A 27,775-nucleotide genomic window follows, 5' to 3' on the forward strand; every position below is an offset into this window, starting at 1 on the left:
TCCTGCTGTATCCCCAGAGCCCCCCAGGTTTATCAAAGAACCCAAGGACCAGATCGGCGTGTCAGGGGGCGTGGCCTCTTTTGTGTGTCAGGCCACAGGCGACCCCAAGCCACGGGTGACCTGGAACAAGAAAGGCAAGAAGGTCAACTCTCAGCGCTTTGAGGTGAGTCCACGTGGGGGGAGGCAGACTCAGGCCCATGCTCCCCCAAGACAGGGTCATAGCAGCTCTGCCACGGAAGATATCACAGACATGTTCCCCGGGTGTAGCATGGGTGGCGGTGGCCGGGGAAGCCTGGCTGGCATCCAGCCAGGGCCCTCCTCTCCTCCCTCCCTGCCACGTGGCCTTACCTGCCGCGCCCTCTCCGTGTGGCTTCAAGCAGGGCCATGAGCTCTGTGAGTCTGCTCACACAGCACATGGCACACAGGAGGAAACTCACAGCTCTGAACACAGACACGTGATCAGACACGCACATTTCCACATGCCGCAGGCCTTCATATGCCTTTGCATGCCTGCCCTGGGCTTGCGTGCACGTCACCCGCACGCATGCACATGATACCCTTCCTTCCCTTACCGAATGTGCCTAGGCCCAAGTTTCTGCCTCGCACGTTGACGCTGGACACTCGCACACATGCGTGTACCACCTCCAGCTCTGCGCTCAGACTAGCCTGGACAGGAACCTTCCTGGGTGGGACCCCAGCCTCACCCTGTCTTCCCCCCACCCCCCGCCCATGGCAGACGATCGAGTTTGACGAGAGCGCGGGGGCTGTGCTGAGGATCCAGCCGCTGAGGACACCCCGGGACGAAAACGTGTACGAGTGTGTGGCCCAGAACTCAGTGGGGGAGATCACAGTTCATGCCAAGCTCACTGTCCTCCGAGGTATGGGGCTCCCCAGGGCGGGTGGGGAAGGAACTGGACCCCAGACTCTAGGGACAAACACCAAAGGAATCCATAAAGGTGGCCCCAAACTCTCCTGCTTTTGATTTTTTTTTTTTTCGGTGGGGGAGGACGTTGATTTCCTTTCCCCAGCCCGTAACACTGCCGGGGGCCCAGAGCCTACTGGTAGGGATTTATTGAGCCTTTGCAGGACAGAGAGGAGTTATGGGGCAACAGTCATCCACCTAACCATCTTCATCATGCTCTGCTGATTACAAAAGGCTGATCCAACTCAAATTGGTTCAAGCAAGAAAGAGAATTAATTGGTTCATACGATTAAAATTCTGTGGAGAAGCCGGCTTCAGGCTTACCTGGATCCAGGGGCTCATTTAATGTTCTCAGACCTCAGTCTCTGTCTTCCTCTTGGCTTTGTTTTCTGCCATATTGACTTTATCTTTGGTAGGATTCCCTGAACCCCTAGTTAGCTTGGATCCTGTGCCATGGGGGAAGAGCAAATATTCTGATTGTCCACACTCTTCCCAGGAGGCAAGGATGTGTCACCCACGTTGATAGTTGAGCAAGGGGTAATTCCCCCAAGAGAGAGAATGATCAGTGGATGCCAGGCTGGCAGAAGCGGCTGCCTGTCACTTCCCCACACACGTACATGGGCCCACTGGCCTTGTTCAGGTGTTCTTGGGACACCAGGAAATTGCTTTTTCATTGTACAACATCATCATTCAGGCAGCCTCCCTGCCAACCCCTGCCCGGCTGCTCTCTGCCACCTTCTCCATGGCAATGTGGTTTTAGCACCTGGGCCTGAGTTCAAATCCTGCCCACCACTTTGTAGCTGAGTGACCTTGGGCAAGTTAATGAACCTGTCTGAGCTACAGTTTTCGCATCTCTAAAGCAGAGTAATGTGATCCTCGTCGCAAGGGAGGATTACGGGGACCGGACGAGTGACCAATGCTAGAGAGAGTAGCAGTGTGCCACACTCAGTCAATTCTACTTTTCTATTCTTGTCATCACTGTTGTTATTTTGGTTTCATAAGACGGCTGCCACCAGCCCTTCTGCAGCCCTCGGGTGGGTGGCCTCCACCTGTCACCTGCAGGGATAGTCCAGCCATGGGTAGGAGCCACGGCCGGCTGTTAGGTGGAGGTGGCACCCACATGTGGCTCCCAGGGAAAGGCTGTTCTACCACGACCTCCAGGGCAGGAGCGTCACGGCCAGATTGGAGACCTGGGAGGACACGTAGCAGCGGCCCCAGGGTCACTTCATCCCAGACCCTGGTCCCATGAAGCTGGGAGACCGGGCTGGCATCACAGGCACGTGGCCTATGTAGTCACACAGAGTCTCCCCCTCAGAAAGGCCCTGTGTTGCGTTTAACGTCCTGCTTTGCTGTCTGGAAAGTCTTAATAATGTTCTAACAAGAGACCCCACAGTTTCATTCTCGTCTCCCGCTGGGGGGTGCAGGGGGGGAGGGAGGAGTCTGCCTACCCCAGCCCAGCCTTGCCCTGCTGCCCAGCAGATATTTTTGACCTGACCTTTCCCGGGCGCAGACAGAGCAGCCTGCAAGCCTCCATTGTGAGTGGTGAAAGGACAAGCTGTGAGGCCGTTAACTGCCCCGTCTCTGGGAATCTGGGAAGAGTGGACCCTGTGCCACCCGGGCTCCCTCTGTTCTCTCTGTCGTCGGGCTGACCAGGAGCCCGTCCTCCCCACCAAGGCCCGGGACTCCGGACCCCCCTGCCCCACCCCGCCCCACCCCAGGGACCCCCGGCTGAGCCACCGGCAGTGGGGGACCATCTGGACTGCCAGGGCTGCTCCCAGCGCTCCCGCCTCCCCCTCCCCTGCCGGCTCATTGCCGAGCCCGCGCACGCCTCCCGCGCTGTTGTTTTAATTAAACTCCGAGGAATCGGGCACAATGTGGTACGCGGTGTACATTTTTGTTTAATTAGGAGCTCTCGGCAACATCAGGCAGCCGCGGCCTCCCCCTGCACCCTGGCCGGCTGCTGCCCACACACTCTCACGGGGACCCCCGCAGGGCTGGACACGCACGGGAAGTGCTGGCGCGTGGGTGCAGGTGCACACGCGGGAGGGCACGCACATGCACGCCCACGCACAGGGGAAGCAGGAGTGTAAGGTTGCTCGTGCCCAGCAAAGGCACCCTGGAGGGACATGCGCACACATGTGTGCACACGGACACACACAGGGATACCCACGGATTCAGCCCTGGGTTCTAAGACCAATTGAGGCCCAGTTGTTCGGGCCTTAATCTCCAGTGATGTCATCGGTAGCCAATCAGAGCCGCTCGCGAGGTTGTCCAGGCCTCTGGCCCAGGGAGGAGGGATAAGACCTAAGCCACCGCAGACAGGGTCCAGCCACCCCCTCCGCCCCTCAGGGGTTCAGACCTGCTGTGGGGGTTTTTAGACAGCCTGGTTTAGCTCTGGGCTCGGCCAGGCCTGGGTGCAGATCCTGCGGCGTCCTGGCTACGTGACCTGGGACAGGTGTTCATCTGCCTGCGCCTCAGTCTCCCACTCTGTGGAACGGGCCCATGTCTGAGGAGGGCAGAGCCCCCCATGCCTGCACAGTGTCTGGGACACAGTCAGCTCGGGACGCGGGGCTGGGGCTGTTTTCCCTCCAAGCAGAGACTCCTGGGCCAGAATCGCATCTCTTGTTCCACTGGGGGACAGGCCTTCGTTTCTGACCCGCATTTGATCCTGTCTCAGCCTCCTGCCCCCTGCTGCGTACCTGGGCTCAGTTCCCTCCCGAGCTGGTGGCCCCTCGGCCACCTCTGTCCACACCATCCCCCACCCCCATCCCCGTGTCCCTTCTGGGCTTTTCTAAGCAAATACATGTGTGCTGTTTCCGTTTTACATAAACAACAGCATTGTGTACGTTAGGAGGTGACACTGTTTCTGTAAAGTGCCAGAGAGTAAATCTCTTCGCTTCTATAGGCCAGACAGTCTCTGTCGCAGCAGCAGCTCAAACGTGCGGTCATAGCGGGAAAGCTGAGAGATGAATGGGCGTGGCTGTGTGCCAGTAAAACTTTATTATCAAAAACAGAGGGCTGGATCTGGCCCATGGTTTGCGACCCTCGGTCTATACCGTCTTCGCCTTTGAACTTTGCCCACATAGCAACGTATCCTGGACTTTGTTCCAGTGTGTTTGTCCAGCAGGCTGTCTTGCTTGTTTTAGGAGGTCTGGGCTCTGCGTGACAGGTCCCTGTGGGTGGATGTTTAGTCCGCCTGTTGTTCCTGCTGGCACCTCAGGACAAATCCGTGTGTCCCTTCTTTAGTGCACGGCACATAGGTCTTAGATGCTGAGCTGAGGGCTCCAGGGGTCTCTGGTGGATGGTGCCAAATTGCCCCCTCCCGGGCCAGCGCTCCCATCGGACGTGCCTTCCCAGCGCTGGGATTGGTCGTGTGTTTGTCACTCGTCCGTCAGGGGTGGAGAGGAGGCTGTGTTTGTCTGCCTGGGCTGCCATGACAAAGTACCGCAGACTGGGTGACTTAACAGGAATTTAAGGTCCTAGAGGTTGGAAGTCTGAGACGGAGGTGCCCACAGGGCTAGTGTCTTCTGAGCCTCTCTCCTTGGCTTGCAGACGGCCGCCTTCTCCCTGTGTCCTCACGCGGTTGTCCCTCTGTGTGTGTCTGTGTCCTGGCCTCTTCTTATTCAAGGACCCTAGTTCTACTAGATTAGGGCCCACACACACGACCTCATTTTACCTTAATCCCCCCTTCGAAGACCCTGTCTCCAAAAACAGTCACATTTTGAGGTACTGGGAGCTGGGACTTCAACATAAAATGTGGGGTGGTGGGTAGGGGACACAGTTCAGCTCTTAACAAGGGGCTGGTGGTTATTTTAATTTGCACCGAGGAGGCTGCGCCCACCCCAGGGGACCCTTAGTGCATCAAGGTGACAGGCCAGCGCAGAGCTGAGACATGTTAGGAGCTAGAGCGGAAGGAGCGGCCCTCCCCCACCTCTGCATCAACTCCAGCTAAATTAGGCCATGGAGCCCGTTGTCATCGTGGTTTGCAGAGCACTCGAACGGAGGCAACCCGTCAATTAGCCTCAGCGCCTCAGCCCGGAACCACGTTCCCGCTGGTCACAGGCACTCAGGGATCAGGAGTTCCCGGGGGGACAAAGGGGTGAGTTAGTTTCTCCTTGTCCTGCAATACCCCCAACTTTACAGTCAACAGGAGCTGGCCCCTGGCCAGCAAAGAGGGACTCTGAGGACTGGTGGCCTGGCACCTCGCATGGTGCTGACAGCACCTGGGATTAAGTTATTTGTTCATTTATTGAGTGCCTGCTGCATGCACCAGGCCCCATGCTGGGTACTGGGGATGCTGTGGTGACACTGATACATCGTTACACACGGCGTTCGATGCTCTGGTGAAGGCAGTCAGGAGTCTGGGTGGCTCTAGAACAAAGGCGTGTGAGCAGTTTGGAAGTGACATTCAGATAGGTAGATGGGGCGGGAACAGCAGAAGCAGGTGACACAGGAGGGGCCTTGGGGACTGACTTTGACGACATGGCTGGACTGGGAACAAGAGGATGGGGGTGGCAGGGGCCGGTGGTGGACAAGGAGCTAGGGTCGTTCCGGAGGGAGGTGACAACCCCGCGGAAGGGTGTGCGGAAGGTGGGGAATGTGTTTTACGTTTAGCAAGGTGTCCTCTGCTGCAATGACCCCGCGGCTCTGTGGACGTCGGGGGCTGGATCGCTGCGGTGGGGGCTGCCTTATCCACTGGAGGGTGCTGAGCAGCTGGGGACACTCCCAACCCCAGTCATGACAACCGCAATGTCCCCAGACATCGCCCAGTGTCCCCAGCAGGTCAGAATCCCCGCTAGGTGAGAACCGTCAGTCCAGCCTGTCTGTCTCTCTCCCAGTGTACGGGGGAGGGAAGAACTGTCGAAGCTGGGCCCAGGGCTGAGGTCACACAGCCAGGCAGGGGCTGGTCCCCAAGCCCCAGGCCCAGAGGGGCGGCCGTGCCGTGCTCAGACCTCTGCCCTGTCTCTCACCCGTGTCCACCTTCAGAGGACCAGCTGCCCTCCGGCTTCCCCAACATTGACATGGGCCCACAGTTGAAGGTGGTAGAGCGCACGCGGACAGCCACCATGCTCTGTGCCGCCAGCGGCAACCCCGACCCCGAGATCACCTGGTTCAAGGACTTCCTGCCTGTGGACCCGAGTGCCAGCAATGGGCGCATCAAGCAGCTGCGATCAGGTGAGTGTGGGAGCCATGGAGGGCAGTAGGGGGAGGGCAGCCATGGAGGCCATTGGCTCTGGGGGAGAACATCTTCAAAGCTGTATCAGTGGGGCTATAATGGGGCACAGACAGGTAGGGGTAATGAACAGGGAGCCATGGAAGGTGGCAGAGGAGGAGCATCTTCTCTACTGAAGCCGTAGGCGTGTCTAAGGAGGATATAACGGGGCCTGGACAGGTAGTAACAGACGGCAGCTATGAAATGCAATGGCAAGAGAGGAGACGGCGCAGGCCATAGGCAGGTAAGGTGCTGGGGAGCCTTAGAAGGCTGCAGGGAGAGAGTGTCTCCAAGACTAAAGCAGTAAGGATGGAATGGGACAGAGGGTGGTGGTGAAGGTTTGGGTCTGTGACGGGCACAGATAGGTAGCCCAGCCTGTTTGTTCAGGCCTGGCTTGGGTATGGAGACCCGGGGATGAGCACAGGCCTCAGCCACCTTGGGGACAGATGCTTCCACCACTGGGCCTCGGCATAGCACCCACGTGCCCCATCTGTGAGTCCATCTGTCTGGGGCCATATGTGTGCGCATCGTGTGTGTCGTCCCACCGCCTCACAATGTGTGTGTGTGTGTGTGTGTGTGTGTGTGTGTGTGTGTGTGTGTGTGTGTGTGTCTGGGCTCCCTGCGCCGGCCCGGCCTGCGTGTGGGCACGGGTGTGCGGGCCAGGCTGGCAGCACTCACGGGTCACTGTCCCATTCCCAGAGCAAAGCTTGTCCACACGCATCTCGGCTGCATGTGCGTCCACGCTGCTGTCCCTGCCGTGTAGGTGCACACAGCATAGGGCGGTGGCCCATCGCTGCGGTGCTCGTGCGTAGGGACACACGTGTGGTAGGGATGTGTCCATGTGCCCTCCCATGCGTCTCCATGCCTTGTGAGCACACATGTCAGTGCCCGTGCCTGTGTGTGTCTGTGTCACGGATTTATTTATTGTTTTTTGCAATTATTCAGAGCTTGAGGCCCTTGTTTCGGGTTCCTGGTGAAATCACCCTGCACCTCCCTTGCATAGCGAGCGCTTTTGGTTTTCTTTCTCCCCTTGCTTTGAGAATCCCACCTTGGAAGCCCCCCACCCCTCCCAGCAGACCTCCCATCATCTTCGGGTCCCCCCAGCTCGCTGCCCCCGACCCCGGAGCCCATCAGCCCGCCCTCCGCTAGCAGAGACCCCACCCCTGGCAAAGGGCAGATGCAGAGCCCAGAATTCTCTTCCCTGGAGCTGCAGACCTTGCACTGGGAGGCGGAAGAGCCTCCCCCGGGGTTGCCGACTGTGAGCCTGTTTGCAGCTCGTGGGGCTCCAACAGGAGGCGCGATAGCTTCCACCATGGGAGCCCACATGGAGTGAGACAGCTGACAGAATAGAGGCCTCAGAGCCTGATGGCTCGGGTACAGATGCCAGCTCCGTGTCCCAGCATAGGTCACCCTCTCTGAGCCTCGGTTTCCCCGTACAACGTGCCTGCATCTTAGCGTTCTTGTGATGTCACCAGGCAGGAATGCCTGGCATGTACTAGGTGCTCAATGAACATAAGCCGCCTTTTTTTAGCCACAATAAACCTTATTATTATTATTCTGACACTCACTCTCCTCCCCACCCCAAGGAGGAGACAGACTTCTGAGTAACCACCCACCACCCATTAATGTTCCTGTTCTCTTTTCTTATCCCTCTGTTGTAAACACTCAGAAACCTTTGGTAAGTCTGATTTCTTCACCACGTCAACAACTAACGCCCCTCCCTGTGTCCCTCTCCTGCCCTCCCCCACACTAACAGCCACTGTGACAGTAACTGTGACCCACTCTGCGTGGCATGTTTACTAACGCCCCACCCCCACCAGCCACCCAGCCCTCCCTGCCGGGCACCAGTGGGTTGCAGAGAGAGGAACCCAAAAGGAAAAGAGGAAAAAAAGGCAAGTCCACGAAGGGCCAGCCAGATATCCTCAGGCCAGTGGAACTTCACATTGAATAGCTGAAGCTACCTCGCTGCTCCATTCTTGGACTTAGCACTGCTATAAAAGGATTTAGCTACAGAAGTTTGGGGGCTGGGGTGGGGTGGCCAGTACTAGGTACTTCTCACCCATTTTTCCCAGCATTCACCTGGAATCCCCTGAAACCTACTGCTGGGCTAATTCTTACTAAGGTGAGAGTGACTAATATTGACCCATGGTAGTCTCTTCTTAGCTTCCTCGGAGTAAGAAGTAGAACTTTCTTTAATGCCTAAGAGATACATCCTTTCTGCTCAGTAGAGTAGCCTTGGGCGCTTTGGTCATCTTGAGCATCGCCCAAGTGTAGTGAAACAGTTTAAAATGAGGGCCAACCTAGATTCCTGTTCTCCACAGTGTGACCCTGGGCAAAATCTCATTTGCTCCCATGTAAAGGGGGAAGAGTAGCCTCATGGGTTGAGGATAGCCCCCAAAATAACACAGGAGTGGCTCATGCCTGTAATTCCAGCACTTTGGGAGGCTGAGACGGGAGAATCACTTGAGACCAAGAGTTTGAGATCAGCCTAGGCAAGATCCGATCTCTACAAAAAAATACAAAAATTAGGACATGGTGGCATGAGGCTGTAGTCCCAGCTACTCGGGAGGCTGAGGCAGGAGGATCTCTTGAGGCCAGGAGTTGGAGGCTGCAGTGAGCTGTGATGATCCCACTGCACTCCAGCCCAGGCGACAGAGTATGACCCTATCTGAAAAAAAGAGAAAAGAGAGAGGGGGCCACAGGAAGTTCAAGCTAGAGGCTCCCTAGCCCAGGAGGCCAGAGGAGGTGGGCCCAAGACGGTCCCTCTGCCCTTGCTTCTTGCTCGTGGGGCGTGACCTCAGAGATTCTAAGCCTGGGGCCTCAGTGTGGCCATCTGTGTAATGGGTCTGGGCCACACAGAAGAGGCTGTTTTCTCCCCTGTCAAGCCCCTCCTGCCAACTCCTCGGCCCTGGACTTGGGCTCTTGTCCCCGGCCGAGCTGTCTGCCATCCTCCTGAAACTTCTCCTCTCCAGCATGAGCGGAGGGTGTAACATTCCAGCCTGGGGGCTTCTTTTCCTGCCCCTGGCCCAATAGACAGCTCTTTCCTCTTTTCCTTTTGGAAGTTAAGAGAGCTGCAGGGCTCCCTCCCTGTGCCCGGACCCCTTCTCCGGCCTGTGTGTGAGAGTTTCCCTCTGCTTCCTTAATGCCTGGCCCCGGGGCACTAACCCCTCCCGCCCCCGTGTCTCTAACAAGATTCCCGAGACTCCGATTTCTTCCTGCCCTCCTCACCCCTCGTCTGGACTCGAAACAGGTCCCTTGGTGGGCCCCCCAAGAAGGAAAGAAGGAAGGGTGGTTATGAAGGGCCCCACCAGGCCGACAGATCTCCCCCTGGGCGTAGAGACCCCCTCAGGCCCACCCAAAGAGGCTTCTGGACTCACTTCCCCCGAACGCCGAGAGATTGCCGCCTCCTCCGGGAAACCCTCCTGCTCGGCACACCCTCAGACCCCGCCCCGCCCCTAGGAGGCGCCTGCTGTCTCCCTCAGCAAAGCCTACAGGGTCTGTAGGCCCAGGGCTGGCTCTGTGCCCTCCGGGGCAGAGTGGATAGGCCTGGCTCTCGTTTCCCGGCCCAGCCTTCCCAGGGGCCCCCCGGCCCCCCACAACTGCCTTCTGACACTCACTGACTCTCTCTGCTTCCCTTACAGAAAGCACTCCGATCCGAGGTAAGAGGCTCTCCCCTCACTCACCCACCCAGCCACCCACCCACTCACGCGCGCTCGCTGCACAGCCAGCCCCAGGCTCCCCGGGGGCCGCACCCAGAACACCCCCCGCCCCCCGACACGTGTCCTCCTAGCCACCCCACCTGGTGTCTGTCCGGTTTCTGCGTCCGTGTCTCTGTCTGTGGCCGGGGGGCCGAGGGTGACCAGAGTGACTCTTCACGTCACCTGGCTGTGGGAAGGGGCTGTCTTCTCCCCAAGAAGGGCACTCACTGCCTCGCACGCAGGCCCGGTCACCGGGAGTCAGGCGGGCTCTTGCCACCCGTAGCATGAGTGCGCACAGAGGACCTTCTGGCTTCACAAGGAGACGGAGACAGGTGTTCTCGAAGGCCAGTTCCTACCGTGCTCCCCTGCGCCCCTACAGAGTGCTGCCCCAGAGAGAGACTAGAACAGGCCTGAGTGGGAGCCCTGGCAAAGAATCAGTGTCTAGTTCTAGCTTTGCTACGAAATGCTGTGTGACCTAGGGCAAGTTCCCTACCCTCTCCAGGCCTCCACAGTGCTACCTACCTGCCTGCTTCCCCAGAGCCTTGATGTCAGGGGAAGTAGGAAGCGTTCTCTGGGGGCAGAGCCCTCATCCGTGGCCCCCGGAGAGAACCTCCTAATCCATGGGTCTACGTCATTCCTACAGGGCAACTGTGAACACAGCTGGGGAGCTTGGCGTTTTTAGACTCCTATTGCCACGAGCTCTGATTGAAGCCTGTGATTCAAACACGCTTGGGGATGTTCACCCATCATTTACTCATGGTCAACAGGCACGTGGGTGCAGGCCTGTGATTCAAACATACTTGTGGAAACCTGTGCCTCAGTTTTTATTTGTGGGCGCTTAAGTATTTGAATCAAGGCCTGTAATTTCAAACACACTTAGCTTCATTTACTTGTGAAAATGAAGACTTGTTCCAGGCTCATGGTTTCAAATGTCCCTGGGGACATCTAGACCTCGATTTCATTTACTCGCGGGCAATGTGGTGTTTGATCAAGGCCTGTGATTTTAGATATTCTTGGGAAGGTTCATTCATTTTTTTATATGTTAACGTGGGAAGTGAAGTCTTTGAGCTGGGCCTGTGATTTCAAACATACTAAGAGGAAATCAGCCCTATTTTCATATACTCATGGACACCAAGACTTTGGATTTACGCTTGTGATTTTAATTGGCCTCTTCTTGATATCTTTATTCGTAATCAACAAATTGTTTGATCCAGGCTTGTGATTTCAAATACACATTTCAGCCTCAGCTTTATTTGTAAGAATAAGTTCAATCAGAACTCGGATTTCAAACACTTTTGAAGATTTAATGCACCCATGAGCATCTCAAATTTGGGTCAAGGACCATAATTTCAAACACACTCGAAGATGTTCATTGAGTTATATATACTTCAGGATCTTGAATTTAGGCCTGTGGTTTTAAACACAGGTGGAGAGACTCAGACTGACTTATTAATACTTAGAAGTCTTCCAATACCGGGGGAAATTCTGACTCCTCTTCAGTTAGTATCAGGCACAGGTGGCTTTGATCCAGGCCTTTGATTTCAAACATACTTGATGCATCTCTGTCTCAACAACCTTTACCTTAGCTGTCATGGGCTGTAAATCAGTCCTGAAAGTTCAAGTTGAAAAAGTACAACTCTATCTCCATTTATTTATAGGCACCGAGGTCTTTGAGGCCTATGATTCCAAACACACTTCAGGAATCCAGACCCACGTTCATTTACTCATGGGCACTGGTTAAAATCAGCCAAGCAACCACCAGCTCCCTGAGTGTTCACCTGACTTGCTGTAGCCCTGTAGGTCCCTGGAGCTCTCAAACACTCCCCTAGCTTCATAGTTCAACTTGGCAGTTGTTTCTGTGGAGCCTTAGCCACGTGACTGGCTGCTTTGACAGTGAGAGTGGAGGATTTGCTGGGGAATCCAGTGTGTTCAGGCCAGCGTGGGGCTAGACTCGGGGTGGGACTTACGTGAGCCTCCGCCAGGCCGGGGCTTCTAGGCTAACTCACCTCTTCGTCTGCCTCTCTGGCCTGGCCAGAAGAGGGGACAGGCCACACAGCACTCTGGTGGGACAGCCTTCCCCACCTGCTCCCCGCCCCCCCTCTGACGGGCCGAGCTTTCTCCCCTCTTCCTACAGGGGCCCTGCAGATCGAGAGCAGTGAGGAGACCGACCAGGGCAAATACGAGTGCGTGGCCACCAACAGCGCCGGCGTACGCTACTCCTCACCCGCCAACCTCTACGTGCGAGGTAGGGAACGCCGCGTCCAGCTCAAAGGCAGGGAACCGCCCCGTCCCATTCCCTTCCCTCCCTCCCTCCTCGGGCTCACAGCCTCTGGGCTCCCCCGTCCCCTGCAGACCCCAGCAGGAAGGCCCCTCCCAGGTTGCCATGGGACCTCGAGTGAGGCAGCATCCTTCTCCGGTCCTCAGTTTACTTGTCTGTGAAATGGGGGCAGCTTGCATCCTCCCTACCCCCGTGCCTTGCAGGGAGTGCCTCTCGGGGAGGGAGTGGTGGCCGGGTGGGGAGGCTGGGGCAAGGTGGGGGGTCGGTCTTGGGCCCACAGGGCCGGGGGAGCCTGCAGGCCTCTGCCCTGTCCCGCCCCGCCCCCCTGCCCGCCCCCGAGTCGGCTTCTGTGGTGTGTCGTGCCTTCCCGTGTCGTGTGCTGGCTTCGCTTCTCCCAACTCTGTGGCCTCGTAGCGCCCTGCTTCACTGCCCCCCGCCCCGTCCAGTGCCCTCGGTCTATGAGTCGGGAGGTGGGGGGTCTTCGAGGCCACCCCCCGCCTGCTGGTCTGGTCCCTGCACCTGCGGCTATCCCCGAGCCTGGTGCTTTCTGTCTCTTCCTAATGACCCTCAGAAAAGGACAGTTGAGGCCATCGGGTGGCCGGGGCCATAGCAGGCACATGCACTCCGGGGGCTCGGGGGCTCCATCGGCTGGGGCAGGCACGGCACCCAGCGAAGCCTGTCACTCTCGCTTTCCGGTTCCCACTCAGTTGTGCCCAGAAGCCTGGGGTCCTCGCCCCCCACACTCTCCTGTCCCCCTGCCCCAAGGAAGCTTCTGTACAAACGTCCTTCCTTCCGGGTCCCTTGGTGCCTCGTCCAGGGTGCCGGGGGCTCCCCTGTCCCCAAAGCCTCTGTTGCCCTCCTCTTATCTCCAGGTTGACTTTCTTAGGTCCTCCTCCTGCCTTTCCCGCCTCCTAATCAGTGGTTGTTTCTGGTTAGAGTCATGGTAGAAACAGTTTCCTCCTGCTGGGACACCAGGGCCCCCGTTCAGACCCCAGGGCTGCCCCAATCCACTCTGTAGAACTGACTCAATCACATCGTCTCCAGGCCTCAGTTTCCCCCATGCGAGGCACCAGCCCTGGTTCATTCTCCACCGGGGAGGCCGTGCGGCTCCTCCTCTGCCCACACACCCTCACCCGCTCTGTCCCCACCAGACATAGCTCCCACTGGCCCTGAAGCAACTCCTTGGTCCTGGACCTTGGTTTTGCATCTTGTCTCTGTGGAGGAGGCCGCACAGACAGGGTGGGAATCGGGATGTGGGTGTGTGGGTGGGCAGGGGGCAGCGGGGCGGGAGGCACGTCCGATCCGCCATCCCGGCACCTCCGGTGAGTTGCAAATGCGTTCATGACTCCGACGGACCGGTCTTCGCTTAACCTGCTTATTTCTCTGCCAACATCTGGGATGGGGGTTTGTGAATCTGGCAGGGCTCGAAAGAGACAGTGTGGACGGTGGGTGCGGGGCAGGGAGCGGGGTGGGGCAGTTAGCTAGGGTGCGAGGAGGGAGGGGGCCTTCCATGTCCTCAGCCCCCAGGGCTGGGCTCCCCAGCCCGAGCCCTCTTCCTCTCGGGGTGCACCGGCGGGGCTTAGGTCCAGCCTCCCAATCTCAGATGCTCCAAAATCGAATTGAGAAAAGAAATAAGAAAGAAAAAATGTAGATCTTGTGTGTCAAGGGCAGAGTGGAAGGAAAGGAAAAAGAAGGTCATTGCTGTTATTTTTGTTTTTTAATTTTAATTTTTTTTTGTTTTTGGTTTAAAGAAAAAAAAACAACAAACTATTGCAGCTTTTAGCCTTGGGAAGGCCTCTTTTTACTCTCTGTATCTCCCCTATTTTTTTCTCTTCTTCCCATGTCATTGTGTTCCGCATCAAACCCCCTTTACATCCCTCAGAGCTTCGAGAAGGTTGGTGTGTTTTTTTCTTTTTTACTTTCTTTACCCGCATTTTTACATTCTGAAAAAATGACACGCATACGCACGAAACACCTCTAGACACCACACTGACACGCGCTGACATGCACATGGAAAAAAAAAAAAGAAATGAAAAATAGAAAAAAAAAAACGATCACAAAGATGGAATGTGAATCATAAGCGCAAAGCAAAAACAAAACCAAACAAAAAAAACCCGCCAAGTGAGAGCAAAAACCCAGAAAGACACGAAAATCTCAGCCGCGCCCAGCCCGGCCTAGGGCCGGCCGCACACATGCGATGCTTGCATTGTGTTTCGCCTCTGCATCCGTTGGTAATGTTGTTGCTAAGTTTTTTGCACTCCTCGTCGTCATGGTAACTTGGGCCTGATGCATGCTGGGAGAATGTAACAATTTCTCTGCATGCCTCTTGTTGGTTTGGTTTGGTGAATTCCCAATGCCTTCTGTTGGAGTGTTTCTCGTCTTCCATTCTGTTCTTCTCTTTTGGTTTTCTTTTTTTTTTTTTCTTTCATTCTTTTTCTTTCTTTATTTTTTTTTTTTTCCTTTTTCTTGTTTTGTTTAGTTTTGGGGGAGGAAATCGATTGGTTCATTTTCCCCCACCCTCGCATTCCTTTTACCCAGTCCCCTTCTCCCCCAAAGCGATTTTGTCTTTGGTTCTGTCTTGTTTCTGTGCTATTTGGTTTTTGGTATCTTGGGCTGAGCTGTTCTGTGGTTGTTCTCCAAACGCATTGTGATCTAAAAGCCAGTGTTCCTGTCCCAACTATCACCCAGGAGGGTGGAAGGGGTCCCACAGCTGGGATGCTGGGACAGAAAGTGACCACTTAGGCACAAGGGCACAAGGGAGGTGGCACGGATGGATGGCAGGATATCAGGGTTGGGTGTGTAGGGGGAGCAGCCCAATAAACCTAAACTCATCGACCAGCCCCCTCTTTTCCCAGAACCAGTGCCTCAGCCACCCCTCCTCGGGTGGCCATGTTGGAAGGAGGTTCAAGCAGGCAATCCATCCTTCTGCCTCAGTATTAGACTACCTTCTACCCTCCCAAATTACTCAAAAAAACATGAAGTACAGCTGAATGTGCACCAGCATTTTGAATTCTCATTCAATTTAGTGATATGTCCAAATATGGATAGTGGTCAACTTAAAATCAGGATTAGAGAAGGCAGTCACAGCACCATCCTCCCAGGATGATGCATGCGTGGCACATAGCACTCAAAATGGCAGCTGGCGTGAAGACTTCATACATTCTGTCTGGGCACACGTTCAGAACTGCCTATCAGAAAATGTACCATGACAGACTTGAGAAAGGAAAACTTGGCCGGTGGTCTGGCCTGAAGTACTATGCCTCCCCCTTCCAGACGACGCTGGCTGCTTCCCCCATCCCCTCTCAGACTCTGGGCTGAGTCACAGGCATCTTTTGTCCAGCAACACAGCATGGTCACTTTCTGAGTACCCGAGCATCAGAGCTGTGGAATTCTGGAGAAAACCCAGGGGCACCTTGGACACAGCCTCTCCCCTGCTCTCTCTGCCTCCCAGACTCTCTCTGCTTCCCTCTCTCTCTTTCAGCTCTCTTTCTTTCTGTGTGTCTCTCACTCTTGCAAACCTTCAGAGATGCACACCCTGTTCTTCTCCCTCCCTGAGAAAAGGCAAGCCCTTGAGAGTCCTGCTGCAACCCCTAATAAAAACCAACCCCCAATAAAATAATCCATTTAGATTTCTAACTTCCCTGCCCCCTGCTCACCACCCAAATTAGATGATAGTTGAGGGCAGAGGCCAGCCTTTTTAGGATTGCCTCTTGTCCCCTCTTGTTCCTCACCCTCCTTCTCTAAACTCCCAATTATTAAATCTAGGGCCAAGTTGGCAAGAGGACTTTATTTGCAGGAAGAAGGTTTTTATTTCTCCCATCTCCTTATTAACCCAGTGTGAAAGCTGCCAGGCTAACCCTCAGGAAAACCCCAAAAGATGGGAAAAAGAGGTCTCCTAATCTCTCCACCAAAGCTAGGTCCTGGTGAATTGGAACTGGGCATGCTGAGGGTCTCTGAAGACCACTTGGACTTTTTGCAACACTCATCAGGTACCCTGTGTTGTGAACACAGAAAGTTACCCAGAGGATTATTACAAGATCAGGAAGGAAAGAGTTTAAGCAAATGATCTGGGCGAGTCACTGCCCTTCTTTGGGGGCCTCGGTTTCCCCGTTATGTACTTCACATGGCCACTGTTTGAATAAGATGGCATCTGGGAAACTGTTTTGGAAAGAATTGTGGGCAGAAGCTAATTCATCTGCTCAGATCTCATTTTTCGCTAGTACTTTTCTGAGCTCACCTCATGATCTCATTCCTTCCTGGCTCCAACTCCATCCCCGTGAGATGAGTGGCCCCCCCAGAGCCACAGCTCTCATCCGGCCCCCTGCTGTTTCCCTAGGAATTTCAGAGGCCACAGAAGGGGACGATAAAGGCCTTATTTAAGGACTAGGCTACCTTTGCAGATAAGTACCAGCCCACCAGAAGAGACAGGCTGCCTGGCGTGTTCTGCCCTGAAAGCTACAAGTATTTACACTGTTGCTGGAGCAGCCAGTCCCAGGAAGTAATTGCAAGAAATCCCTACCCCGAGCCAGACTCTTCTTGTAACTGACGATATCTCCAGTTTCTGCTGAAGTCTGGGTGGTTCAGGGGGCAGTTTAATCAGACTAGCTCTTCTCCTCCTGAAATTTATCTCAGGGATCCAAAGGGCTGAAGTCAAAACCATGTCCATTTTTTTAAGATAGCTGGCGGCAGCTCCAGTCCCAGAACTTGCTTGGGGACGATGTTGCTCGGGCTTTTGACAAGGTGGGAAGAGGATCAGATTATGTTCTTCCTGGCTGTTAATTTTCTTTTCTGTCTCTTTAAAACCATAAGCCTTTCGGGTCTGGGTCAGTAAGTATAAGATGGTGTCTTTGCCACCTGGTCTGGCAACATAGGATTATTGAACCATGGTGCACAGGGCCCAGTTAAATGGTGTGCCACCCGTCTGATGCCACAGGACCTTGAAACAGGCTGGAGACATCAGGGAGAACTTTCTGCCTTGAAGGGACTTAGGATATCTTCAAGGTTTTGGAAGAGGCCAACAGGACTGGAACAATTTAGTGCAAAGTCTTGAATGCTGAGCTAAGAAGCCCGGACTTGATGCCCGATGCCAGTAAGGTCTAGATTGCCCCAATTCCAGGTCATCTGCAGAACTCTGTGAGCCATACTGCTGTCTTTCAGATCAATCCATAGCATGCAATTTGGGGCAGTGGGGGGGGACAAATTGTTTTCAACATTAAATTTTTGGCATCCAAGCCCTAGAATTGGTGGATGTGACCTCTCTAGGTGTTCCTCTTACCTCCTGGCTCCCCGAAAATAGGGGTAGACACAGGTATTGGGCCCAGAACACCCCTCAGCTCCTGTATCTCCAGAAAGACCTCCATTGGGGTGCGCTCGACAGCCCCCTAGTTTCTGCTTACTTCACCTGGCCATGTGTCTCCACCTAAGACCCCTGGCTTGACCGTGGGGGCAGGCAGTGTTAGACTAGGAGCTTCTCATCCCACCCTCACCCCCAGGCGGAGAGGGGATGCCAGGGCCGGGGGGTCAGGCTTCCCTCCGCTTGGGCGTGGTGGGCAGCCAGGAGGGGGCCTTCTGCAGGAACACTGAGCTCTGAACACCTCTCGCCTGCTGCCTGCCTCACACCGTTTGCATCGCTGTCTCCTCTGTGGGGGCGGGGGGTCGAGAGGGGAATATTAGATTACACCTCGTCATTGGGAGAGCCCCGTGTCTCCGGCGGCCGCAGCGAGGAGGGTGAGGGGAGTCAACAGATTGGCAAGAACCGGGGGCGGGGAATAAAACAGGGGGAAGAGAGAGAGTGTACCAAAAAAACAATGACAACAATAAAAAAAAAAATACCTATAGTGCAGCATGTCTAGCTCAGAATGCCGACCACTTGCCAAGGCCGCTGGGCAGCCCATGGGCCAGGGTTCCAGCCAGGTCCCTCCGGGCCTTGCACGCTGTCCGGGTGGCGGAGGGAGCTGGCGGTGGGAGGGAGGGGGCCGGGCACAGGAGGACGGTGGAGAGAGGGTAGGGGAAGGAAGAGGCACGAGGCAGGCCGAGGGGAGGTGCCCACCCTCCCTGGGCCGTGGGCTGGGGGTTCAAAGGAGGGCCCAGCAATGGGCTTTGGAATGAGGACTCCAACCCACTCCCTTTCCCCCTCCCCGACAGGTGTAATCTAATCTTAAATAAATCCCCCCGGAGGCTGCACAACTTCTTGGCATCTCTCCCCTGCCCTCCCATCCGCATATTCATTTTGGAGTTTGGAGAAGCATCCAGAACCTTCTCTCACCCCAAAATGCCCAGCAGAGCCCCCCCCCCACCTCGGAGCTGCGGCTTGCTGAATCGTTGAGATGTCTGACACTGTCGGGGTTCCCTACCTAGTGCTTCAACCAGATCACCTCACTTTTAAGTTTTCTTCCCCACCCTCCTCTGCCCTCACCCCCGCCTCTTCCCTGAACCCCTTTTTTGGTTTTTGAGTTTCTGCCTCTTCCTGCCTGGGGGAGGGGTCGTCTCCTGGTTGCTTTGACGGTTTTTGAGTTGTTTTTCCATGCGAATCGGGGTTTGAAGCGACCACCCCCCCACAACCTGCCACCCACCACCCACCCTCCCGACCCCCTCGCCCACGTGAGTCCCCCCACCCCCCGCTGGGACCCCCGGCTACTCGGTGACGAGAAGAGCTGGAAACCAGAACCAGCTGGAGCGTGCTGAGGACCAAGGCTGGTGTGGTCCCCTTATAACCCGCCTGGACCCTCCATTCAGGTCGGTAATTGGGGGCGGGGGTCCTGCGGGGCCTCTCCGTCCCGTGGGCTCCGTGCCCACCTTAACTTTTTAACCCCGCACCTCAAGCTTGCAGCCGGGGGTGGAGAGATGGTGCGGGTGGGTGTCAGCACCAGACCAGGCAGAACACAGCGTCAGCTGCCCGCCCTTGCCAGCTGGGAGGATGTCTAGAGGCCTTCCAAGGTCCCCACAGGGAGCCCAGGCCACCTTGTGCCAGTGGGCATGGTCCTCCTCAAACTCGTGGCAAACCAGCCCTCTTCCTACAGCACCCCCTTAGGAACAAATGAGGTGGGTGAGAAAGCAAGCACGTTTCTTAGGTGTCGGAGAAGCCTTTGTAGCTTATTGGTAGGTCCATTTAACTGATGGCTGCTGGCCATGTTGGAGATTATGAGCACTGAAATTACTGTTGTTGATGAATGCCCTCCCACGTTGAACTGATTGGTAGTTGACAACCCTATACAGCACATCTTTTACATATTCAAGATACATCCTTTGTGTCTACTCCTAAAAACAGTTAACGATACCTTACAAATTATAAAACCCCTAAGGGGAGAGATTTTAAGGTTAGATCAGACATGAACAGGGTGTTTTGGATGAGATGTTCACCCTTACAGAAGAGAGAAATTGGCCTGACATTTAACCTTTAGATCCTAAAGCTAGATCTTACTATTCCATTTGATATTATAACAATTCCTTTCAATGTGAGCCTTTTACTGATGACTTCTGGACATTCAGTATGATGGCTATTGGACATTGAACTGGTAGTTCCTGACCGTTACTCAGTTGATGAAATTGTATATAAGTGATGGGTATTTTTGCCCTCTTTGGTGTCCCCAGTGGGTCGGGACACATGTTTGAAAGAGCCAGAAGCCAAGAATGGACACCTGGCTGTAGTCCATCCTTCCCACCATGGTGAGCAAAGGCTTGTTCTATATGAGAGGCAGGGACCAGGCAGGCCTGGCTTTGAGCTCTGGCCACACCACTTCCTTCTTTTGTCATTTCCAGCTAGTCTCTGAGCCTCTGTTCCCTCATCTGCAAAATGAGCATCAGGTCATTTGTCTCTCAAAATTGTTGGGAGGGAGAAAGCAAGGTGGAGATTCAGTAGAAATTCTTACTGTCTCCCCCAGCCCTGCACTGTGCTAATCGGACTGATGCCCTTCTCAGGTCACCCGATTGTGTCCATTTTACAGATGAGGAGACTGAGGCTCCAGGGGGATTGGGGGGGCTTCCCAAGGCCACAGGGCTTATTCAGCTTCCTCAGCTTCTCCATGTCTACCTGGAGAGGTTTTCTAGAGGACCCTGAGGCCCCGGGGAGCTGTCCTTGTGCTTTAGGACCTGGAGTTTGCCCAGCCCTGAGCAGGGCTTTAGGGAGGCAGGTTCAAGCGCTGCTGGGCTGTGGTTTGTTCCAAAGGTTCTTTCTCCACTAGGAGCTTGCCCCTGTGGCCACCTCCAACCCTCGCCCGAGGCTCCCGGGTGTGGTGGCCGGACCCTGTGTTCTGCCGGTGGGCGGGGGACAAGAGCACCTCCCTGGGGAAGCCACATCCCTCTTCCTTTCAGACCCCGATTTCAGCCCCATGCCCATTCCATGACTTTTTTTTTATATTTTTAACTTCTTGCTTTTGGGTGTTTTGTTTCGTTTCAGAGGGGTCAATTTTTGTTTGTATTTCAGATTCTTTTTTTCTCCCCCTTTTTGCTTTAGTTTTTCATTTGTTCTCCCTGGTTTTGTTTTGGATGTCGATGCCGTTTTTTTCTGTCCTTTAATAATAATTAGCCTCCCCCACCCCGCCCCACACTCATCCCCCCATCATGTTCTGTTTCCATGACAACGCAGCCACTGCATCCCACCCTCACCCCCTACTGCCCGCCCGCACCTCACTGTGGATGTCAGTGGCGGGCTGGCCTGGACCCCGCTGTCCGCGGGCTGGCCGGACCCCATTCTTCGCCACCGCCACCCTCCACCCCGCCCTGCCAGAAAGCCACCGCCCTGCCCCATCTGAGCACCTCGCCCCTCACCTCCACTCTGTCTGCATGGTCCCTCTGTCTCTCCCATCTCCAGCCGCAATTCCTCCCCTCAGGGCACCTGCCACTCCCTCCATCCTGTCTCCAACATGACGTGACTCTGGACTTTTCGCGGGGCTTCGTTTTCCGAACGGCTGCCGGCTCCCAGGACCCACCCCCGTGCCCGCTGAGTTCCCCACTCCTCGCCTCCCACCTGGATTCGGGGAGCAGGGGTTTGAATTTCCAGTGAGGGACCCAGGACGGAAGGGAAGGGACTGGGGCCACCTTCCTCCATCCCCTTGAGTCCCCTCCTTGGTAGAGTAGACCAGACCCCCCTGAAACTACCCCGTGAGGCTGCACCCCTAATACCACATGAAAATCAGAGGCAGGTGGGGATGGTGACCCTAACGAGTCATTTAGCATTGCTGAGCTTCCAATCTGTCACCTGTACAGTGCAAAGAAGCCTCTACCCACTCAATGCTGGGGACTTACCCACGCGCTTCTTTAGGTCCTAAGACGTCACCCCGGGACAATCCCTTGTAGGCTAGCTACATTTCCTAGGTTAACCCGAGTCCTTCCCCTCCACAGTCAAACATCTCCCGTGGGGCCGGCGGTGCCTTCTGCAAGTTCAGGTGCCCGTTAGCATCCGCCCCTTCCCCCCCTACCCCGGACACCCATCCTACTTCCGAAAATGGAGCCCCCGAAATGCATCCTGCCGCCTTCGTGGTGCCCCGAGATGGGGACAGAAGGCTGCATCCCCTTCCCCGCTAAGAAATGCACAGAACATGTCCCTGTTTTCTCAATGTTCAAGTTCATCCCCCTCGTTGATTATTATAATTATTATTATTAATATCCATTTATTATTCTGCCAGGGCTGTGATGTGACAATGTGACATGTCACATTGGGTCACATCCGCTAGAATTAATATGCAGCATTGAAGTGGGCCCCCTCCCCCCTCTTTCTCTCTGTCTCTGTCCCTCCTTCTCTCTGTCTCTCAGTTCATGTCTCCTCTCTCTGGTACCCACATGAGTGTGCACTGGGAGCCCCGAAATGCATCACCTCTCTGTCCCTCCCTCCCTCTCCTATCTCTCTCTCTCTCTCTTTCTCTCTCTCTCTCTCTCTCAACCTATGTTGCATGACGTTTGTGACTCTGAGAGCTGCATCTATTGATGGAAACTTGTCAGATCCGACAGAAGCTTTTAGAAGGGTTTCTATACCCAAAAACCACAAAAATTTCATTAGAGTTTCTCATCTTTTCCTCGAGGGCCACGGGGAAGCGGGTGGGACCCCTGAGTCACCCAGGCGGGACCACCGTTGGGGGACTGAGATCTCAGGCTCCCTCTGCCTCCTGGTGTCAGATCTGCGGTGTGACGTCCCCATTGTCCCAGAGAACGAGGGAGGGTTGAGTCGTCCCCTCCCCTTAACCATCACCTCCCTGCCCCCACCCCAAAACCCTGCCACTTGCAGCCCGGAATCTTCCAGCGCTCTCTGCGGTGACTGCTCCCCTACTCGGGAGCAAACGGAGGGGCTGCTCCCCGAAGCCACGTCTCTCAGCAAAGATGAGAAACAGCTGATAAATTTTTGTGTCCCTATCTGTGCTGTGACCAGCCACTCTGGTCCATGAAACCCTGTTGCTATGAGATAACGCTTCATGTCTCTTTAATATATATCAATATATCTCTCTATATATTGTTTGTGAAGTACCTTCCTTTGAAGTTTTGGTTTTCTTTGTGTTGGAGTTTGGTTTTTTAATTTGGTTTTTCGTTTTGTTTTCATTTGGGGAAAAAAATTAATTGGGGGAAAAGAGACGGCCTTGTTTATATTTAAATTGTTTTCCCCTTTTTTTTTTTTCCTTTTTTTCTTTCTTTCCTTCTTTCTTTCTTTCTGCTTTTCTTTCCTTTTTTTTTTCTCCTCCGCATTTTCTGTCTCCCACCGTCCCTCCCCACCCGGTGCATTTCCCTCCCGCCGCCGCCACCGCCGCCGCCCACCCCCCTCCCCAGTCCGCCGCGTGGCACCTCGGTTCTCCATTCTGCCCATGAGCCACGAGATCATGCCAGGTGGCAACGTGAACATCACCTGCGTGGCCGTGGGCTCGCCCATGCCGTACGTCAAGTGGATGCAAGGGGCTGAGGACCTGACTCCTGAGGATGACATGCCCGTGGGGCGCAATGTTCTAGAACTCACGGATGTCAAGGACTCGGCCAACTACACGTGCGTGGCCATGTCCAGCCTGGGCGTCATCGAGGCGGTAGCTCAGATCACGGTGAAATGTAAGCAGGGTCCACAGGGGCTCCAGGGTGGCAGGGCGGGCTGGAGTGTGTCCCCGACTCCGGGTGCAGGTGAGAGGCGGAGTTGGAACACCCCTGAATTTATAGTTTGGGCTTTGGTCATTCGTGGCTACGAAGAGGATGATTGTCCTTTGGTTATTTGTTGGTTATAAACTCTTCTGGGTCAGGCCCTCTGCCTTGTTGAACTCCGAGTTCAATGGGGGAGATGCCCGTGTAGTTAGGCAGCAGCGATACAGGCTGATTAGAACTAAATGAGGGGGACACACCCAACCATTCAGAACCCCCAGGGTAAAAGTGTCAGCTTCCAGGAAAGTTAGGTCAGGGAAGGGGATGTTTCAGCCTAAAAGTTGAACAGAAGTGAGCCAGACAAAGAGGATGAAGAAGAGTGTTTTGGGAAGATGGAACAGAATATGCAGAATACTCTGGGCATCCAGAGAGAGTAAACAGGGAACTGTTGATTCTCCTGGTATCTCAAGTTTGTGGTGAGATTCAGAGAACAGTGTCCTCACATATTTTTCAACCTTTACAGCAGGGGCCAGCAAGCAACCACCCACAGGCCAAATCTGGCCCTCCACTTGTTTTATAAATAAAGTTTTATTGGCACACGGACACATCCATTCATTTAGGCCTTATTTATGACAGCTTTAGGGCTGCCGTGGCAGAGCTGAAAATAATTACTGCCTGGCACTTTGCAGGACACATTTGTGAAACCTTAGCCCAGGGCCATAGACAGTGTCGGCACCAGCCTATTTGTTGGTCATTTTCCTGAGGATTGGACATCTGTGGACAAATGTTGCCTGGGGCCTGAGTTGCATGAAGTCTTAAGTAAGAGACAGTCACAATGGTTCTGAATGAAACCCAGTTTCATTTGCTGGTGGGGCAATCAGGTATAAAAGATAACTGTACTGGGTGAGAGGGAAGTCTAAGCTGTCAGGGGGCGAAGCATTCCAGGTACAAGGAACAGCGGGATAAAGTGGGAACAGACAGACCCATGTTGCTGAGCAGAGTGATCCACAGAAAGAGCTATAGACCAAGGGCTGCAAACGTTTCCTTAAAGAATAAATGTTTTTCTTAAATCGCAAATAAACCTCCTAAAAAATAAACATTTTCAGCTTTATGGGGGTATCTCGTCTCTGCTGCTAGCTACTCGATTCTGTTGTTGCATGAAAGCAGCTATTGACAATATGTACTGTGGCCCTGTTCCAATAAAACTTTATTTAAAAAAATAAGTGCCAGACAGTCTGCCTGGGGGCTGTAGGTTGCTGCCTCCCTGCTGTAGATGAGATGGGAGTGTTAGGCCTGTGGTTCCTGCCTAGCAAATCAAGGCTCAGAGAGGGCAATCATGTGGCCAAAAGTCACACAGCCCTCAGGGTCCTCAACCAATGTCCCTGCTGATGCCTCCTGCCCACAGCTCTCCCCAAAGCCCCCGGGACTCCCATGGTGACAGAGAACACAGCCACCAGCATCACCATCACATGGGACTCGGGCAACCCGGACCCTGTGTCCTATTATGTCATCGAATATAAATCCAAAAGCCAGGACGGGCCGTATCAGATCAAGGAGGACATCACCACGACGCGCTACAGCATCGGCGGCCTGAGCCCCAACTCGGAGTATGAGATCTGGGTGTCGGCCGTCAACTCCATCGGCCAGGGCCCTCCCAGCGAGTCAGTGGTCACCCGCACGGGCGAGCAGGCCCCGGCCAGCGCGCCGCGGAACGTGCAGGCACGCATGCTCAGCGCCACCACCATGATCGTGCAGTGGGAGGAGCCCGTGGAACCCAACGGGCTGATCCGCGGCTACCGCGTCTACTACACCATGGAGCCGGAGCACCCCGTGGGCAACTGGCAGAAGCACAACGTGGACGACAGCCTGCTGACTACTGTGGGCAGCCTGTTGGAGGACGAGACCTACACCGTGCGGGTGCTGGCCTTCACCTCCGTGGGCGATGGCCCGCTCTCGGACCCCATCCAAGTCAAGACGCAGCAGGGAGGTGAGGTGTGGGGCCTGCAGGATCCCAGGGGGCCTCAGCCGTGCGGCTGGGCTGGCTTACGGGTCCTGCACTGCACTTAAAAATATTTTCTTGCTAGCATTTTTTTTTTCTTTTTTTTTTTTTAGAGATAGAGTCTTGCTCTGTCGCCCAGGCTGGAGTGCAGTGGCATCATCATAGCTCACTGCAGTCTCCACCCCCTGACCTCAAGTGATCCTCCTGCCTCAGCCTCCCGAGTAGCTGGGACATCAGGCGTGCACTACCATGCCTGGCTAATTTTTAAAAATTTTTTATAGAGATGGGGTCTTGCTATGTTGCCCAGACTGATCTCCAACTCCTGGCCTCAAGTGATCCTCCTGCCGGGATTACAGGCATGAGCCACCGTGCCCGGCCTGAAAGAGGGATTTTGAAAGGTGTTTTTCCCCCACAGGAAGAAGAGAGGGTGGGGAATTGAGGTGGACAGGTGACAACAATAGGGGATGGGGTTTCCCAGGAAAATAAGAGAAATAAGAACAATTTGGAGACAGCCGGAGCTGAGAAACCCTTTGATCAGGGCGACGCGGGGCTTCTCTTGGGGCTGCCCGCCATGGGTGGACGCCCCCATTACCACCTGTCTCCCCGCAGTGCCCGGCCAGCCCATGAACCTGCGGGCCGAGGCCAAGTCGGAGACCAGCATCACGTTGTCCTGGAGCCCCCCGCGGCAGGAAAGCATCGTCAAGTACGAGCTGCTCTTCCGCGAAGGCGACCACGGCAGGGAGGTGAGGCACCACTGCCGTGGGGAGGGACAGCACGGGGTGCCTCCTGCCTGTCAGCTGACTCTGTCCCCGGCCGTCTCTCCCCCTTTTCTCGCCACATTTATTGCTATTTTCCCCTTTCTCACTGCCTTCCGGTCCTCCGTCACTGTCCCTTTGTCCCCACTGTCCTCTGACCCACTTTTTCTCTCTCTTCCGTGTCTCACTGTCTCTTTCGGTCTCTATTGGTGTCTTTGTGTCTCTTTATCTCTGTTTCTCTCTGTCTCTGTCCTCGTTGGTGTCTCTCTGTCTCTGTGTCTGTTTCTCACTGTCTCTGCCGCCCCTCCTCCCCCACCCCCAGGTGGGCAGGACCTTCGACCCGACGACCTCCTTCGTGGTGGACGACCTCAAGCCCAACACGGAGTATACCTTCCGCCTGGCGGCCCGCTCGCCCCAGGGCCTGGGCGCCTTCACCTCGGTGGTGCGGCAGCGCACGCTGCAGTCCAGTAGGTGTCTCTACCCGCCCTTCCCTGCGGGGGGACCGCGGCCTGGCCGCAGACGGCCCCTCCGTGGACCGACCCAGGTGGGGCCTGCCGCGGGGTGGGGGCGCCTCCGGGCCTGTCTCCGCTCCGCTCCTCGACTGGGACACGGCCGCCGCGCTCTTCCTCGGTTTCCCCACCGGTGCCGTGAGGGTCTCACCACGGGGTTCTCTGTGTCCCCTGGGCCGAGGCCCGGGGATGAGGAGAAGTGGCCGATTTTGCCCCTAGTTCAGGAGAGGCGGCAGGCCGCGGCTTCCCTGTCCTCATCCCCTCCTGGCTGTGGGGGCTGATTGTGCCCGTCACAGGCATTTCGAGGTGCACGGGGAGGCTGTCGTCACGGCCCACACCCCACTGTTCTCAGAGCAGAGGACACAGAGACCCCCCCCCCGGGCGGGGAGTACAGCTCTCAACAGCCCGGGACGAGGTCCCCATCGCCAAGGGCGGGGAGGGGCGGAATCAGAGGTGACACCAGGTTTCCAGGGGGCTGACATGCCCCCATTCGGGGTTCTCGAATCCCTGGAGTCCTTTGCTGTGCCCGCCCGGCCTCCCTGTTACCAAGAAGTCACCCTTCACCTGGCAGCTGGCTCCGAGCCACATGCGGCCCTTGTGCCACGGCCACTGCCACCACTGCCCTCCCTGCCTGCTCCACGTAGGGGCTGGGCAGGCCCCTCCTGCTGTCTCCCTGCCTCACCCCCCCGCCCTCCGCTCCGCTCAGCCCAGCCCGGCGTGGCCCTCCTGCTGCGGCGCCTTCTGCTTCTCCCCCAACCTCTCCTGCCCCAGTCAGTCACGACGAAGCCACCCCAGGCTTTGTTCCGGAAGCAGCCTCGGTGTCCAAATCTTCAAACCCCCCGGGTGTGTGCACACAGGGGTGTCTCGGGTCAGACGCGGGTGACGTCAGCTCGGGCCGGGGCGTCTGAGCTGCTGGGATCAGGGGCCTCGGAGACACAGCCCCCCGCACTGCCACCCCGGCCCACTCCCCCCTCCCACTCCCCCGTGCCGTGCCGAGCCCATCCGAGTGCTCAGCCGCTCAGAGGCATCCGGGCGTGTCTGTGTGAGGTGGAGTCAGTGAGGGTGGCCCGTGGCGTGGGCGGCCACCCCAGAGACTGGCAGAGGTGCCCCGAAGGTGAGTACACGCTGGTCTCAAGCAGGTTCACAAAAACGGCCCACCCTGCGTGCCCCCCAGCCACCTCCACCACTCCAGGCTGCATGGACAGTCCATAGCCCAACTTCGGTCCCCAGACTCTCTCAAACCACGTGCCACTGTCACATGTCACTGTACATGTGTGTCCGTGTTTCTGCCCCCGCCCACCCTGGTCCCCTCCCGAGATATCACGCAGGTTGGGCCGGATTGTGAAGGACGCGACC

General features: G+C 55.7%; 1 protein-coding gene across 2 annotated transcripts in view; it reads left to right on the forward strand.

Annotated features, from left to right (window-relative positions):
* Positions 1-27,775, forward strand: part of PTPRS (protein tyrosine phosphatase receptor type S) — a 62,079-nt gene that overhangs the window by 12,628 nt on the left and 21,676 nt on the right. For both annotated transcript variants that reach the window (XM_045549153.1, XM_045549163.1), the window contains exons 3-10: positions 18-163; positions 737-878; positions 5,909-6,097; positions 11,967-12,077; positions 22,863-23,132; positions 24,562-25,143; positions 25,765-25,898; positions 26,233-26,377. In XM_045549153.1, coding sequence (XP_045405109.1) covers positions 18-163; positions 737-878; positions 5,909-6,097; positions 11,967-12,077; positions 22,863-23,132; positions 24,562-25,143; positions 25,765-25,898; positions 26,233-26,377 — 1,719 coding nt within the window. The remainder of the gene's footprint in view (positions 1-17; positions 164-736; positions 879-5,908; positions 6,098-11,966; positions 12,078-22,862; positions 23,133-24,561; positions 25,144-25,764; positions 25,899-26,232; positions 26,378-27,775) is intronic.

The sequence above is a fragment of the Lemur catta genome, chromosome 1 (assembly GCF_020740605.2).
Source record: "Lemur catta isolate mLemCat1 chromosome 1, mLemCat1.pri, whole genome shotgun sequence".
NCBI classification, from domain to species: Eukaryota; Metazoa; Chordata; class Mammalia; order Primates; family Lemuridae; genus Lemur; species Lemur catta.